The 15,427-nt window shown below is 39.2% G+C and overlaps 1 protein-coding gene across 1 annotated transcript in view; it reads left to right on the forward strand.

Moving 5' to 3' along the window:
• The window catches only part of RAB31 (RAB31, member RAS oncogene family), a gene marked incomplete at both ends in the record, with an annotated part of 64,770 nt that extends 61,387 nt beyond the window's left edge, over positions 1–3,383 (forward strand). Inside the window, one exon of the mRNA XM_082014764.1 lies at positions 3,286–3,383. Coding sequence (XP_081870890.1) covers positions 3,286–3,383 — 98 coding nt within the window. The remainder of the gene's footprint in view (positions 1–3,285) is intronic.
• Between the last annotated feature and the right edge of the window lie 12,044 nt (positions 3,384–15,427).

Raw genomic sequence — 15,427 nt, forward strand, 5'->3', positions numbered from 1 at the left:
CCTTTTGAGCTGACTCTATCTTAACAGAGCAGTCATCAGTTTGAAGAGGAATTGTCTTAATATATTTATTTCTTCAGCAGGAGAATTGCTGGGCTGGATGTCCGGGCACTACTGCTTCTTTCTGACATCAACTGCATGAAAGAAACGGCATAAATTAACAATGTTGTAGGTTATCTAATACAGGGGCATTTTTTATTGCTCTGGAACAGAGGGTATGTATGCCAGTGAGATACACATTTTAAATGAATATATTTTCTAAAATTCAGTTTATGCCCTCTGTTGATCTTGACTCAATACCAGCTATATTTGAGTTGGTGTCAGTAATATTGGTGACATATTTATCAAGAGCTGAATGACAAGATGCGGTGATCATGGTGCTTTCAGGTAGCAGTAGTGATTGAGCTGGCTTACAAGCAGGAGTGTAGGTGCAGTATTTCACTGCTTATCTTTAGTGTTCTGCTGCTGCTTAAACCTTTCTCTGTTACAGTGTCTGGTGTGAGACTAGCTGTCAAGGAGGCCCAGGGAGAGAAAACTGGTCAAACAGATTTCTGATCAATTGTTTTTATCCACTTCCCCTGACCCTTGGTGAAAAATCACTGTATCATTTGCTGTGGAACTGGTTCTCAGGTGTTGAGACTGAATGTTGCGCTCCAAGAGAGTTACTCCTGTCAACTGCACGTCAGATGGTAAAAGCTGCTTGGGCAGGGATATGTCTTGTTACTAAAACTAAAATGATGTAACTTGATGGTTTAATAAATCTGGTAATAAGAGAAATAATAAGTAAGATGAAATTCACCTACTAAAAAAAATAAATCTCAAGCTTGAAAAACTTTTAGACTGTTTAAAGCTTTATTTCCTTGTATTGAATTCAAGGGGCAGGGGGTATCCAAACAGCAGAAAACATGGCTAGTTAATGACAAACAGTCCTTAAGTTCAAAGGCCAGAATAACTAATCAGCAAATATTATGTCTAAAGATTTTTTCTTTATTATTTGTAGTTGTTATCTGTGTCATTTTTATTGTTTTGAGAAATGAAATAAATCAAGGTGATTCTTAACGTCATATATTGTGTCCTGGTCTGAACTGGACAAAGTGCTTGCTGACCTTGAAGCCAGCAGTGGTTTTGCTCCAAAGATAAGCTTGCCTGCTTCTTTGCATACACATCAAGAGTACTGCAGAAAGGACTTGAAACTCAGAAGAAAAATGAAATGCTGAATGAAAAAGAAATAGAGGTAACATAGTTGTTTAATGCGGACTTCTAAAATGAAAGTTAAGCTAGTCTGCATGTTAAAGCTCTCCTCTTCCGAACTTGCTGCTAGTAGAACCAAATGTTCAGACAGTATTTGCGTCGCGGTATGTTACGGAAAGCATGTCTGTACATTCCAACTTTTTCAGTGACCTGGGGCTCTGAGTCAGATTGACAGGGTTTTACTTTAGCTGGGACTGAGTTGAAAGCACTTCAGAAATAGTAGGTACCTAATGCAGAAGTTATCTCCAGGTCTTTACGACGGCGGTGTTACCTTCTTGGAAAGCCTCTCACAGATATTACATTCTTCATATTCTCTAGAGTTTTGTCTCCAAACAAAGCAAACAGAACCAATGCATGTAACAACTGTGTCTATAACTACCTATTGTGTTTTTTATTTTAGTTTGGAAGGGCACTCACAAACATGGAGTTCAAACGTAATGTAAGCAGGGTGTGAAGTTGATATTTTAATGACCTAAATAGAGTGCAGCATTGTAATGTCAGTGCTTACACATGCTTCAGCCCTCAAGATCGATGTTTCTCACTCTGTTGGACCAAATACAGTATCTTTAGCTTAGTAATGTGAGGAATTTTTCCCTCTCATTCAGTTGTACAAATACAAGATATATTGTGTTCATTATCTGCTTTGAAAGTTGTATAACAACAACGTTTTTGTTGTATAACATACCTGTTGAGAACTGACTAAATAAGGGAGGTGAAGTTTTGATGGGCTTGAGCAAAGGTAATTTAGGGGCAAGTTTTACAGATGAAATTTTGCTGTTTGATTTCATTGGGATTGTATTTTACCTGAATGCTTTTAACTCAGCCTTCCACCCCCCCACACACCCCGCCCCAAGAAATTTGTAGGACTCGGGCTTCACCATACATAATACATAGAACATTTGGCAAGATAGAACTCTGAATAAATGCAGCAAAGAATGAGGAAATCTAAACTGTAAAATCCACCTGGATTATGATGAGCTGTTCACAGGAACTTTGTGCTCTCTGAAAGTGGCACAGAACAAACAAATGTTAAATATTTTAACTCTTGTTATTTATCATGGGTAATAGTAAAACCAGGAATAATGCATGGAAAGTAGATTCAACTTCAGAAAAAATTTCCAGCAAGTCCACAAGGTAATGGGAAAGTACATTACCATGCCCGTAAGCTCTCCAAGATACTGACTGGAGAGCTCACTCAATGGGTTTATTGGAGAAGCCAGGCCCACACCAGCAACAGAGGATAGATTGGACCTGGGAGGGTCTTGTTTTTCCATTTATAATTCTCATTATTAAGCACATTATATATTGTCCATGAGTAAGAAGCCAGTTAGACAAAAGATGCAGCAGTACTAAAAGGGCACACAGGGGAGGGAGTTGAAGCAGTGCCTTCTGCCTCTGGGAGAGATCTCTAGTTCTCCTGTGATGGATGAAATTCTTTCAAACACTTAAAATGATCACCCTGTAATATGATTAAAAAGTCAGGAGGGTTGGGGGGAGGGTGTTAAGTAATCAAAGCTGTCAACTGGAAAGACACGGGTACCCCTCAGAGGAGGGAGGGATTTGGTGAAAACAGATTTGATTTTTTTTTTTTTTTTTCAAGTATAGGCAGCATGTGTTTAGGTACAGGGCTTTGTAAAAAATAGTGTACGAGGACTACATGCCATGCAGATTTAGGACAGGCAAGATCTTGTTAAACTAGCACCATTCACATTTAAGTGGATTTGAGGGAAACCTGAGAATTTTCTCTTTCTGAGTTGTAAGGTGCTCAGTGAGATAACTTTTTTTTTAAACACACGGATAACATAATGTCAGTGTACTTCATGCATTCTCAATAGCCGTATTTCTTTTTTTTTTAATGTGAAAATCTTTCATAAACAGGATGTGAGGAAAAAGATTCAAGGTACACAGGAGGCGGTTGTTTTCTAGTGAAGTTTCACAGATGTAATTCTTATGCAAGCTAAATAATCCTAACTGTTCTCTGCATGTGTTGTTACTACATCAGGAAAATTTAATTCACTGTCTCCTCATGTGTTTCAGGTCGGCAAATTCCACCCTTAGATCCTCATGAAAACGGTAACAATGGAGCAATCAAACTTGGAAAGCAGACTTCACAGATGGGTAGGCGGTGCTGCTGACCCAACTTGATCTTTTTAGATTTACTTGAAAAACAGTATCATTTGCTTTTTAACTGAGAAAGGACTTTGTGATCTCAGTGATGTGGCTCCTTATCTTGAAAGCAGTAACTTCAGTACTTCCCATGAGCAATAATGCAAGGACCAGAAGCAGAAAGCTTTACTTCAAAGGGATTTTGCAAAACTGAGTTGGAAAATCCTCTCGAATATCCTGTCAAAATTAGTGTCAAAATACTCTGATTCTTTGTTTAAGCCAATGACTGGTTTTGGGTTTTTTTAATAAAAAGATCCTTTTATATATAAATTTTAGATTTGCTGCAAAAACTTCTCTTCTTACATTGCAAAATGGACTTGGCATGTTTTTAGAGTTTTCTCTGTAATAATAGGGTGGAAAAAACCCATAAAACCTGAATTTTTACTTACGGTTCCTCCGCCATCTTTCTATCTGGACTCTGCTTCTGTATTTTTCTAAATCTGTAGCTTCATCTCATACTTTCAGTAAACATCAGCAAGAAGTGGACTGATTTTCTAACTAGAAAAAAAATGGATCCAAAGGATGAGCGAGTGCAATTTTTACAGGCTAGAAGTCAAAATCTGTGTCAGGAGGTGCTGTGTTTGTGGAAGGAGGAGTTACCATGAAGGAGACTGCTGGACCCCATGCAGTGCCCAGTCTGCTGCAGAAAGAAGTGAAGATGCAGCCACTGTGCTTTGCCTGGATTGATTCCCTTTCCAGGGTGTAGGCTTCATTAATTACTGAAATTGTAAACAGAACATAAATGCCAGCTTAATCTCCATGACTTACCAGGTTTCCTCCAAATCTGTGCCCCAGACCATAGTTGCCTCTGCTCAAAGATGCCACTTCCCTGGTTTCTGAGTGTGCCACGCTGCCCCGATCCTTCGTGGTCTCACTGCAGCACTCCAAGAAGTCTTCAAGTCGGAAGATCAATATTTCTGTACCAAAACAGCTTCAGAGAGCACAATATAATTTGGGGTTAAAGGCTGGAATCTAATACAACAAACCAGAGCGTTTCCTTACAAATGCAATTCTGTGAATTTGTGGAGTAGTCTCCTCACCCACGTGGGGATGCGGTACGGAAGACCCACTGCATGATACCTTTGAAGCTTGATGCACTTGAAAATATAGTGTAGAAAAAAACATTCAAGGTGGTTATGAACTAGAAATAATGTAAAGCTCTATGTATTCTCCACTTTCATCTTTCCTGAATGCATGTGACTGAGGTGGTAAAATATAAATTTATCTTCTTCATCCATTTCATTGGAAATCGGAACTAGGGTAAGAAATGCAGGCTTCAAAACCAAAGCCCAGCCTGCATTCCACAGCATTAATTTGCTCACTTACGAGGAAAATTAACCTCGCTGCACATTTGTTGAGGGACTTACAAAAAGCAAACAAAAGGGAAAAACAGCTTTCCACAATAAATCATGAACAAGCAGGGTAGAGCTGGGCTTCTGTGTTTATACATAAAAAAACAGATATTATTGCTTGGTTGTGAGATTGCTGTGATAAAATGGCGCTAATTATTAGGGCTTGAAACAGAGCCAGATGAAATCAACAGGAACATTTCTTTGTCTTCAGGGGGCTTGAACTAGTTATAGGTGGCAAACATCCCACTGGATTTTATCCTAACAATCTAAACTGCATTGTTTTTTAATATATAATCCATTTCTCAGATATTTTGGACTCCTTTGAAAGCACTCATACTTGAAAATATGCCCTTCGATAATACAGAGATTCAGACAGCTACCATGAAAAAGGGTATTTTGGGTAAACTTTCAGTTGTCACCTGTGCTGATATATGAACCGTGTCACTGCTTCATTGCAGCAACTGTTTTACAGATAACCCAGGGTTATTGAAGCGAAAATTCAGCAATCGTCATTGTTGATAGCTGAGGAGGGAGACAGGCTCCTTTAGGGAATATTTCATCCCATCCTAGTACAAGCAAGTTTGCCAGGGGTGCCTGGCTCTTGCACCTGGCTGTGGAGGGAGAGGTTAACCTGGCCTTCAGCACTAAAGAAATATCAAGCTTACCAACATCACAGATTCATATAATTTATGGGATCTATGACCCAATCCTGCAAGAGATCTAGTTCTTCCTAAATAAAACCCAGGAAAAGGCTAGACCTGTTGCCAAGAAAACAAGGTGAGATCAAACCCACATTTTCAAAGGTGTCTGAAATTTTAGTTCAACATATAGTAGTCATGCATAACTGATTTTTAAGCTTTCATAAGTCTTTGTGGCGTATTTCTTTTTTTTTTTTAATGTGACGTCTCAAAACTCATCAAACCCTACTTGAGAAGTCTGAAAGCTTTGTAGACATTTCTGTGAGTGCCTTGTATACTCTATGCTGTAGCTGGCAATTGATGCTGATCTGTATGGTATAGATACTGCCTTGAACAACCAGCTCTTAGAGCTGCCATTGAGCTGTATGTAATCGAAACAAGTGTGTAAGTTACATGTTAAAATAGTTTAAAATTGGAAGTTGTTACAATGGATCTCTGGCAGATTTTGAAATTCAAATGCTGGCTAGGTGGGCTGAAAGGTAAATTTGCATTTGGTGAGCCAAATCTAAATCACCTTATTCTGCTGTTAGTCAAGAAAAAGATTTAAATGAAGTAAGATTCTGATTGTATAAGTTCTTGAGATTTGGGTTATGGTGAGCTTCGGTAGGGAACTCTGAAGTCACAGGTGAAAAAACAACAGGCCACTGTGCTGTGCAGAGCAACTTGCGTTTCCTTTGAAGACAGGGCTTGCCTTCGACAGTAATGTTGCCTGTCTGCAGCTCATCAACGCTAAAGTGCAGCTTTAACATGCCTCTTCAAATGGGGGAACGGTTTGGTTTAAAAATTGTGATTTTCAAATGTAAAATTCATTATTTCTGCTTCCTTTTGTTGCTTGTGTTGCTTGGAAAATGCCACCACCATAAACAGCCAGGAAGATGACATACAAAAAACCCCAAACTTGGAGTCAAAAGTTTCAGAAGCAACCGGAATTTCTCTTTAGCAGTGAATGGCTGGTGAAAAGCTAAATTACTGTACAGGAGCACTCTCTGTAGCTGATCTGCCATAATAACAACAACAACAACAACGCTGCAGCTCTGTGTTGGCCAGCCGGTGCTGGGTTTGTCCAAGGCTGGTTTTCTCAAGAGGGCTGGCAGCAGGGCTGAAGCACCGGCTGCAGTGCCGAGGATGTTTGGTGGAGCTTTGTTTGCACAGTGACTCAAGACTGTGACTGTCCAGTTGTGGGCGACTTGTTTTTCTGGCTCGTCACAAACTAGTTTAAAAACAAGGTTATGAAGGAACTAGTCTTCATATATGCTCTGCATATGTGTGTGTATATAAGTACAGTTTTATGATGTTAACGCTGACATGTAGTGTTTTTTTCACTATGTCTGGTTCTCATATACTGCACATTGTATTCTGTAGGTACTTTTTTTTTGTTAATGATCATTTCACCTTTATGAACTTAAAGCTACAGACTGAAGGTAGCAAGAAGATGGAGATACACATAGGTACAATTGTTGACTTGCCATTCTTATGCATGAGAATGGCTTATTGTAGAAAAAGTTTGTCTTGCAGACTGAGAAATCTAAAAAAGGCCATTATTAGCCAAGGATTGGGACACAGAAGTAATAAAGTTACACTCAAAAAAAAAAAGAAAAAAAATTGACTATTTTTGTTCATGGTACAGCAGGTCTATCTGAAGTGCTACCCTATAACATGAGTCTGTATCAATGCCTAGAAAAGTTACCTGTCATCCCTTGTCTTCACTAATCCTTCATGACACGAGGTAATAAGCACGACTAGATAGATTATACATGCAAGCACTCTGACTATAATCAGACTTTTCAGTACAATGATGATGTATTTACTATCCTACCCTTAATTATTTAAACCAGAGTCAGTGATAAATTGTCAGTTTAAAATCACCTGCTAAGTACTCTTCCTCTGTTTTGTTTATATAAGGGCTTTGACTGGGCTGGACCCACTCGCTTCATGTATGGGATGCTGCAATCTGTTAATACTTCACCTTCTGTTTTACATATTAATTGTATCATACCTAACAATATTTTTTGCCCTAAAATGTAGGTTTTGTGTTTTATTTAACCTACAGTGATTAACGCTAATAAATGTTTTAAACACCTCTGATTTGGGGATGTCTCTGGTTTCAGTAAAGTAGAACAAAACAGGTCCCGTTTTTCACATAATTTGCTCTTGAAAAAGGGCTGTCTGCAGTCTGTGGATTACTTACCTGGGATTTAAATGCTGCCTGAAATGTGTGTGGCTGGCCTTTTAGCAGAAACTGAGTGCATTCCTGGGGGATCCTGCAGTGCAGGTGAACTTTCAAAAACCAGAAGAAGATTATCTGAAAATCCCTTTGCTACGTTATGTGATTTATCCATTAGAAGAGAGGTACCTGAGTGGCCACTGTCAGCTTGGAAATTTCAAATAGTAGCTGTCAGTAGAAAATGAGCTTATGGTTACCACTTGCTTTGAATAGCAACCATGACTAGTATGGCTCATAAAACACACTCTCTTTTGTATGTTTTTATTTAGGTGGTACATTTAATTTTTTCCCCCCTACTTTATGTCCCTCAAACTTGTTTTTAGGAGGCAAGAATTAACAGTCCCTTAAGAAGCATGCAGTATTTAATACCTCTTAGTGCTATTGTTTCAAGAGGTCTTTAAACTCACCAGAAGTTTTTTGCACTTTCTGGTTCAGATTTTCAAGGTTGTTACCACAGCCATGAAGACTGTGAATAAAGGGTTGGGGTTTTTTTAAGGGAAAAGGACAAGGTTTTTGGAGTAAGGCTTTTCTAACTACCGTGATAAATTCAACGCACAGCAGTACACAGGAAGCACAGTAACTCAACAGCACAGAACACCATTTCTCTATGTAAGGAGAAACGAGTATTTCAAAGGGGGTTACATAGGTTGTGAGTTTAGTTACTGCGTGGAGATACCTAGCAGGATCTGTTCCCTGCTTTAAAGCATTTATAATCACATTGAAAAAATTACGTATCTATCTCCAGCTACGTGTAAATAAAAATGAACCCAGGTACATACCTGTAAACTGTAAAAGATGACGTACTTAATTCAAGGAAGAGCTAAGTAAGACCCTCAACTATTATCAGTGCGTTGGAAAATCAGAAAAGAACGCTGTTTTTCCTTTCAGAGTGGAGAGAGACGTACGAGTCCCTGCATTGTCACTGGGATGTTTTAGATGGCTTGGAAGCATGTCCCTGTAGTGCTTTAGGTTAGTTTAGAGTTGTATTTAGCAGTGAGGGGGGAGCTGCACAATTGGCTGGAAAAAAACCTTCTCTGCTTTCCTTTTGAAGACTGAAGGTTGTATCTCACGGTACGTAAGGAAAAGTATTTGACATTTCAGCTTCCAGAATCCTCATGACTGCAGCTTCAGTCTTTTCTGCCAAGAGCAACCCAGGATACCCCGCTGTGATTTCCTGAGCGCTGTTCTGAAACCAGGACAGCAAGGCTGATGAAATAGTCTGTGTATCTACTTCATACTTCCACCCCCTCACCTAATCTGTATAAGTGTTTAGGCTGCTACCAGGCTTGTGAAAAGCCTCCTTTCCCTGAAAGAAAAACAGTAAGCTGCAGGTTGTTTTCGCCCCCTCTCCCCCCCCAACTTCTCGATGTTGTTTTACACAAAGCTACAGACTAATTTTCTTAAAAGCGTTAAAACACTTACAGGAGGATAGAGTGGCTAAAAGTATTTGTACAAATGCCTCCGTTAATTGGTGGAGGTTTCTGCCTAAGGACTTGGCACCAGCAATAGGATGCATTCATGTGTAGTGGGGTTCTTGACCATTAATAAGATCCACTTTTGATTACATCTATTTTTGAATAGCTGGACCTGGGGTAAATTCATTACTCGATATAAATGTTCTCTCAGTGTCCAAAAGTAAGACTCTTCACTAGAAACTGTAAAATCAATGGTTGACTGCTTTTAGCAGGTCAAGATGAGAAGGAGTAATAGCATAATGTAACATATTACAGCCTTTTTTGTGTCTGAAAACCTGTTTCAGATGGGTTTCTTCTCTCTCGATTAAGAAGAGTCCTTGTTGCAAAATGTCTGCATTTCTGAGACTACCAAGTAGGTCTTGAAGCAGACTTAGTTTGCGTTATCACTGCTGTATGTTTTGTAGGAATATGAGGACGGGCTCATGATACTAGCATTCATAATCGCTGTGTTTTCAACAGATACAGCGTAGAAGTGTTACTGAAATTGTATTGTAACACAGTTGTTGTGAAAACCTGCAGACAGTACACCGGCAGAACTCGAAGGGTAAGAGACCTGTACTAACCTGCATTTAGTGTCACACCAATTAATAAGTTTTCAATAAGATACCAGTACTCTGTGCAGAAAATCTAGCACGAGGGTGGAAAAGAATTTTGACGCTGCTGGTTAGGTATTAAATTATCAGCTTGGGAAGGATTTATTTTTTCTGGCTGTTAAATTACTCCAGCCAGAAATCATTTCTATCCCTGGGACTCCCTGAAGTATTTTAAAAAAATATGCTTTCTTTGAAAAGCTCTGACCTTGTTTTCTCAAAACTTCCCTGAGAACGTGAGCTTTATCTTTCCCATCATCTGTCAAAAGTTCTGAGACGCACCTTATTTATGATGAAACACTCAACCTTTCTGATTACCACACTCTGAGAATTTTAGAAAACAAAAATGCATTATCCCAAAGTCCATTTAATTCACATTTTACCTAGTCAGTGCCATTCCTTTTTTTTTTTACAACATTTTCACATTTTACAACAGTAAAATATATGTTTAAGTAAGAAGATAAATACCCAGCAATTAAATCCCCATTCCCCTATGGCAAGTAGAATACTCTGGGGAAATGATCTGTTACGAGCTAAGAGAAAGACAATCTGTAGGCTTCTGATTGCATATTGACAAGTACCAATCAATAAAGAAGTCAGCTTACATGTCTAAGAGATGCCCTTGAGGAAAATGAACATCACGTTCCTTCCTCTTTGTCAATATAACATGACTTGGGGGGGCAAGTGATAGCATTGCTGTTAGTGACTTTAAATAAATAAATGAGTAAGAGGTTAGTAACAGTTTCTCTTTGCTTGTTTAATAGGGTTGAAATGTACATTAAGCACCTTATAAAAGAAATCCCTGCTTCTTGTCATCTTCAAAGAATCTGGATGCTTTGCTGACGAATATATGTCAGGAGTTTTCAGAGAGGTTTAGCAAGAAAGAGCGATGGATGCAACCTGGATGACACAGTACCTTTCAAAATCCCTTTCCAATATTCTAGCTCTGCAGAAAATCAAGTCATCAGCAAACTTAAAATCACTACCCAATATCCAAGTTCCTGTCTGTGTTCATCATTCATCACGTGGGACAATTTTGCACTGTAGATATTTACCAAAAAGCATAAAATGTGTAGTAGGAATCTAATAAGAGCCCTTACAAAGAAGGACGTTCAAAACAAAGACTTAAATTTTCTGCACTATTTCTTGAGACAGCCAGGAACCTAAATGAGAATGAAATAGCTTTCCTGGCACCATTCCCTGTAGAGATACCGTTTGTCCTTTGAGTTTTACCACACTCTGTAGGTCATTCCTGGTTCTCAGGGAAAATTTGCTTTCAAGGTGGCAATCTGAACCGCCTGCTGGCACCTAACCAGCTCTCCTCCTACGGCACAGCCTTTAACACCGGAATGGTTCTCCACATAGTCACAGTAAGGAGGGACGGAAGTCTCATTAGCATCTGACGTTTCTAATGGAGGTGACTCAGTTTCTTGGCAGTTTTGAATACAAAGGAGGCTTTTGAGATACGCTGGAAATATGAACTCATAAAGATCTAGGAAAGGGCTCTCAACAGCTAAACTTGTTTCCCTGTTGCGGAGATACCAGAAAAGGAAATGCTTTTTTTAAAATAAGTTTTTCATCACAGTCTGGGGGTTTTTTAAAATGTTTTTAGGAGGTGAAATTTCTGGAGGTGAGATAGGTTTCTTGAAACGAGAACAAGGCCAGAATGTCACATTGATTACAAAATTCTGAAGAGGGAAAATAATGTTTAGAACTGGAAAGAAGGGACAAACAACATGATGATGTCCTACCCTGGAAGACATTCTTCATGGTGGGTCATAACCCCTTCAAGGTGATAGTGAAGGAACAAAAATGATGTCTGAGATGATAGAAAATTTGGATTTGGGGTAAAAAGGATGTCCCATTATAAATGGTCAAACAGTGCACATACATGCATTTCATGGTGCAGCCATGTTAACACCATTGTTACTTGAGAACCCTAGCTAATAAATGCGCATAAACAAATACAAGATTAAGAGTGCATCAGGTGCCTAGACTCCACCTGTAGAAAATGATACCGTATCTTTACCTGTGGGTATGCCTGAATTTACATAGTACAAGGTCCACTGAATAAAAGATGATACCCATCCATGTAGTCCATGACACATCGGTTACTGAGTCGGAGCCCTGAACAAAGGGCTTTGGCCCCCGTAATACATCCCAGGGCACTTACGTAGCCACCCTGCCTGCACGGTTTAGCTTTTCATGAAGCTTGATTCTGGCTGAACAATGTCTTGGAATGATGGGTGGTTTTGCACAAAAAGGGAAAATTGTTCCAGAGAAGACTGAGGAAGAAAGGATGAGGTGGTGATAGATGTATCCAAGTAGATTTGCATTGACTGATTTAATGGCAGTGTGTAGTATGTACTTAAGTACTTGCTACTTAAGTAGTAGTAAGTATAAAGGTTTTACGATAACACAACAGCCATCACTGAAAGATAAAATGGAGGGATTTTTATTTTATTTTTCCCAGGAGGAAACTGATGCCTTAGAAAATCCACAAGACTTGAGTCATCAAGTCATCACTGTCAGCAGGCATGTCTTTCAGACACCTCGCCTCATTTCACTGCGAATCACACACCAGTGAAAGATGCCTACCATGGCAGAAAATTGCACCCTTCCTTGTGTGATAGACACAGTGTAAAAAAATTACAGGGCCTGAAGCAACTACCAGATAAGGAGGAGAGGCTCTGTCTGAGAAGCCTGTTCCACATCACATCAGCGACAACGAGGTGAGGATGTCTGGGAGCTACGGGTTTCAAAGCTCTGGGAAAGTGGTTACTTGGCTATTTGGCAAGATGCCTCAGACCATGTTTCTGGTAGTGCAGGAGAGCCTGAAGTTACTGAGGCTGCCTTCTGACAGGTCTGCTTTTGAAGAAAACTAGCTTTTTTGGTGAAATGGTGCCAGAATTCCCATGAGACGTCCTCATTTCCTGAGACATTTGAGCAAACATGTTGTGTTCTGTGCTATTTTCAACCAGCACTGGACATTTTCCTTCCACTTCATGGGAGCTCGAAGGCATAACTAAATCCTGGATGTTAGATAATTCTAATGTGTATTTTAAACCAGCCAGCCACAGGCAAGAAATTGGAGTTCAGGAACTTGCGATTTTCTTTTGGTATCTTCAGGTCATGCTGGAAATGTAAGCAAGCCGTGTTTCAAGCTAGGTGGCCTATCTGATTTCATACACAACCTTATCATAGAAAGTGTGTGATGAGGTGATACAAAGATTCTCTGTCAAATTTCTCAGTCATCTGCAATTTTAAACAGAACCGTTACTATAACATCACAGTTGTCATTTACCTACATCTTTCATACTCAGAGCTGGTCTATGGAGAGTGAGATTTTGACTGATTATGACAGAGTATAAATTGTCTCCCTCTCCCACCAGGGTAAATGCCTCCAATTTAAGTATCCAACCTCTCTTCAACTGCCATCCTTCTATGAGGCCATTGAATAAGAGCAATTTGGGGTCAGGGCTTTGAGGCTGCGAAGCTTGAGGTTCCCTCAGTGTGTGGTGAATTATGACACTGTCAGGCCCCCATGGCAACTCCAACACTTTCATCAGAACTGGCTTCTGTATTGCCTCATACAAGAGTAGGCTTTGTGGGTGTTTTTGTGCATTTCTAAGTTTTCCTATGAGGCCACTGCAAATACTTGATTTCCATACCATGTCATCTGGTATCTGCTGGTGACACAGTAAAGTGTTGAGTCTTACCAGTTACTCAACTCACACAAAGGCAGCAAAGACAGTGAAAACTGGAAATGTGCAAAAGTCTCTTTAAGCTCATCTTGGGTAAACTCTACTGTTCGAGTTTCTAGAAAAGTAGTCAGGTAATTGATAGATGTTACTATGGTCATCCCATCAAGTGAATTACTTCTGCTTGCATTTAAGAATGAATCCATCTATGTTATCCAGGCTGAAACAATCGGAAGTTGGGTCAGTCATAATGTGGCCAGAAGCCCTCCCATCCTGTCTAGTCTTTTATAACAAGTTGTTTCTGAAATTTGTTAGAATTGAGGTCAGTGGCCCAAATGAGTCATTCAGAAACCTCTATCCAGTTCACTCTCTTAAGAGACGAACATGAGATTTAAAACCTCATTTAACTTTTCAGTAAATATAAAGGAAACAAAAAGTGAAGAAATATCATGCGTGATGGCACTGGAATACACAAACTTTCCCAAATGCATGACAGTTTTTAAGGAAGAGCCTAATTCTCAGATTTAAAACGTGACTCAGTAAAAATGTAACGATGCAGTTCCTTGCTTTGCTGTACATCCAGACAAAGCTATCCAGACTAAGCCTTCTAAGATATGCTGAAGATTACATGCCACACTTGGAAACTCAACTTAGAATGTGAAAATTGCCTAAAAAGTGATCTTTTTTGGCTTAACCATACCTAAGATTGAACATCCGCTATTTCAACTTGGTTAAAAGTTGTTACTGATGCATAATTCAAACTCCAGCTCAGTTGTTTCTGTATTGTCTCCGAATAGCTAACAAGAGCAAAATGCAACAATTTCTTTTTCGCCTTTGATGTGAGCAAAATTGAATTCACCTGGGGACTATTTTCTGGATAAGAAAGCACAGTTTTCACTAAGCTACTGTGAAAAGCTGAATTTTTACTGTTATAATAATGAAGTGATATGAGATTCTTTCCCTTTCACTGTATGTGTGAGAGAATGTTCATCAGTGAAAGCAAAACACATTTAAATCTTCAGGGCTGAATGCTCCCAAAAGTATGACAAAAATTGGTGGAGACACTCTTGCAGCCATTCATATTCATTCTGAACAAATATTGGTGCACAGGGGAAATTTCAGATGACTGGTAAAAAGTGAACGTCGCACATTGTAAAGAATAAATATTATGGGTTCGGATAATTGCAAGCATTACATAGGCCCTGGACAAAATATTAATAAAGACAGATATGGGAAACAAATAGAAATCAATTCATAGGTAGTAGCTTATGTAATGTTAATCAATACATTTTTACTGGAAAACGTGTATTCCAGCAACGAGACTAAAGTACAGTTGCTTAAGGTAGATGTATTGACTTAATATACATGGATTACTTTAAGTTATTTGATGTAACCCTGCATGACAATCTGGTAAAAAAACCCCAGTACTACACAAAATCAATTTACCTGTATCAAATGCTCTGCAAACCAATTAGCAGCTACATCAGCATGTTTCTACTTTCTTCTAATGTGTTCTTTAACAGCTTCAAAGGAGCCAACGCAGTTCAATGTCTTTATCAGTCATCTGGAAGAAAACATAAACTCTTGCTGATAACTTTGCAAATGACACCAAAATTGCTGGAAAGGAAGGAATGAAGAGAACAAAATGACATAAGGGTATTTAACATGGTGCTTCAGATCTTAAGCCTTAAGCCAGTATTTAAAAATAGGATTAAGTCTCAATGTGGAAGAGAGGCTATCCCCTGTCTGTCTATGGTGGGCATCTCTGAAGCCTCTGGTGCTGGCCCAGAGAGGGAGGGTGGTGAACGAATAGAAACTACTCTCCAATCCACTATAGATGCCCATTTTCCTTATTTCTATTATTTGCCTTACTCGGGGAAGGAAAAAATGCAAGGAATGGCCAGGCACAGGAAAAAAACACATTCCAGGTTTTCAGAGGCTGCCTCCGTTTTTCTATTAAATTGCTATTAATT

Source organism: Phaethon aethereus (assembly GCF_964289735.1).
Source record: "Phaethon aethereus genome assembly, chromosome: 2".
Classification (NCBI taxonomy): domain Eukaryota; kingdom Metazoa; phylum Chordata; class Aves; order Phaethontiformes; family Phaethontidae; genus Phaethon; species Phaethon aethereus.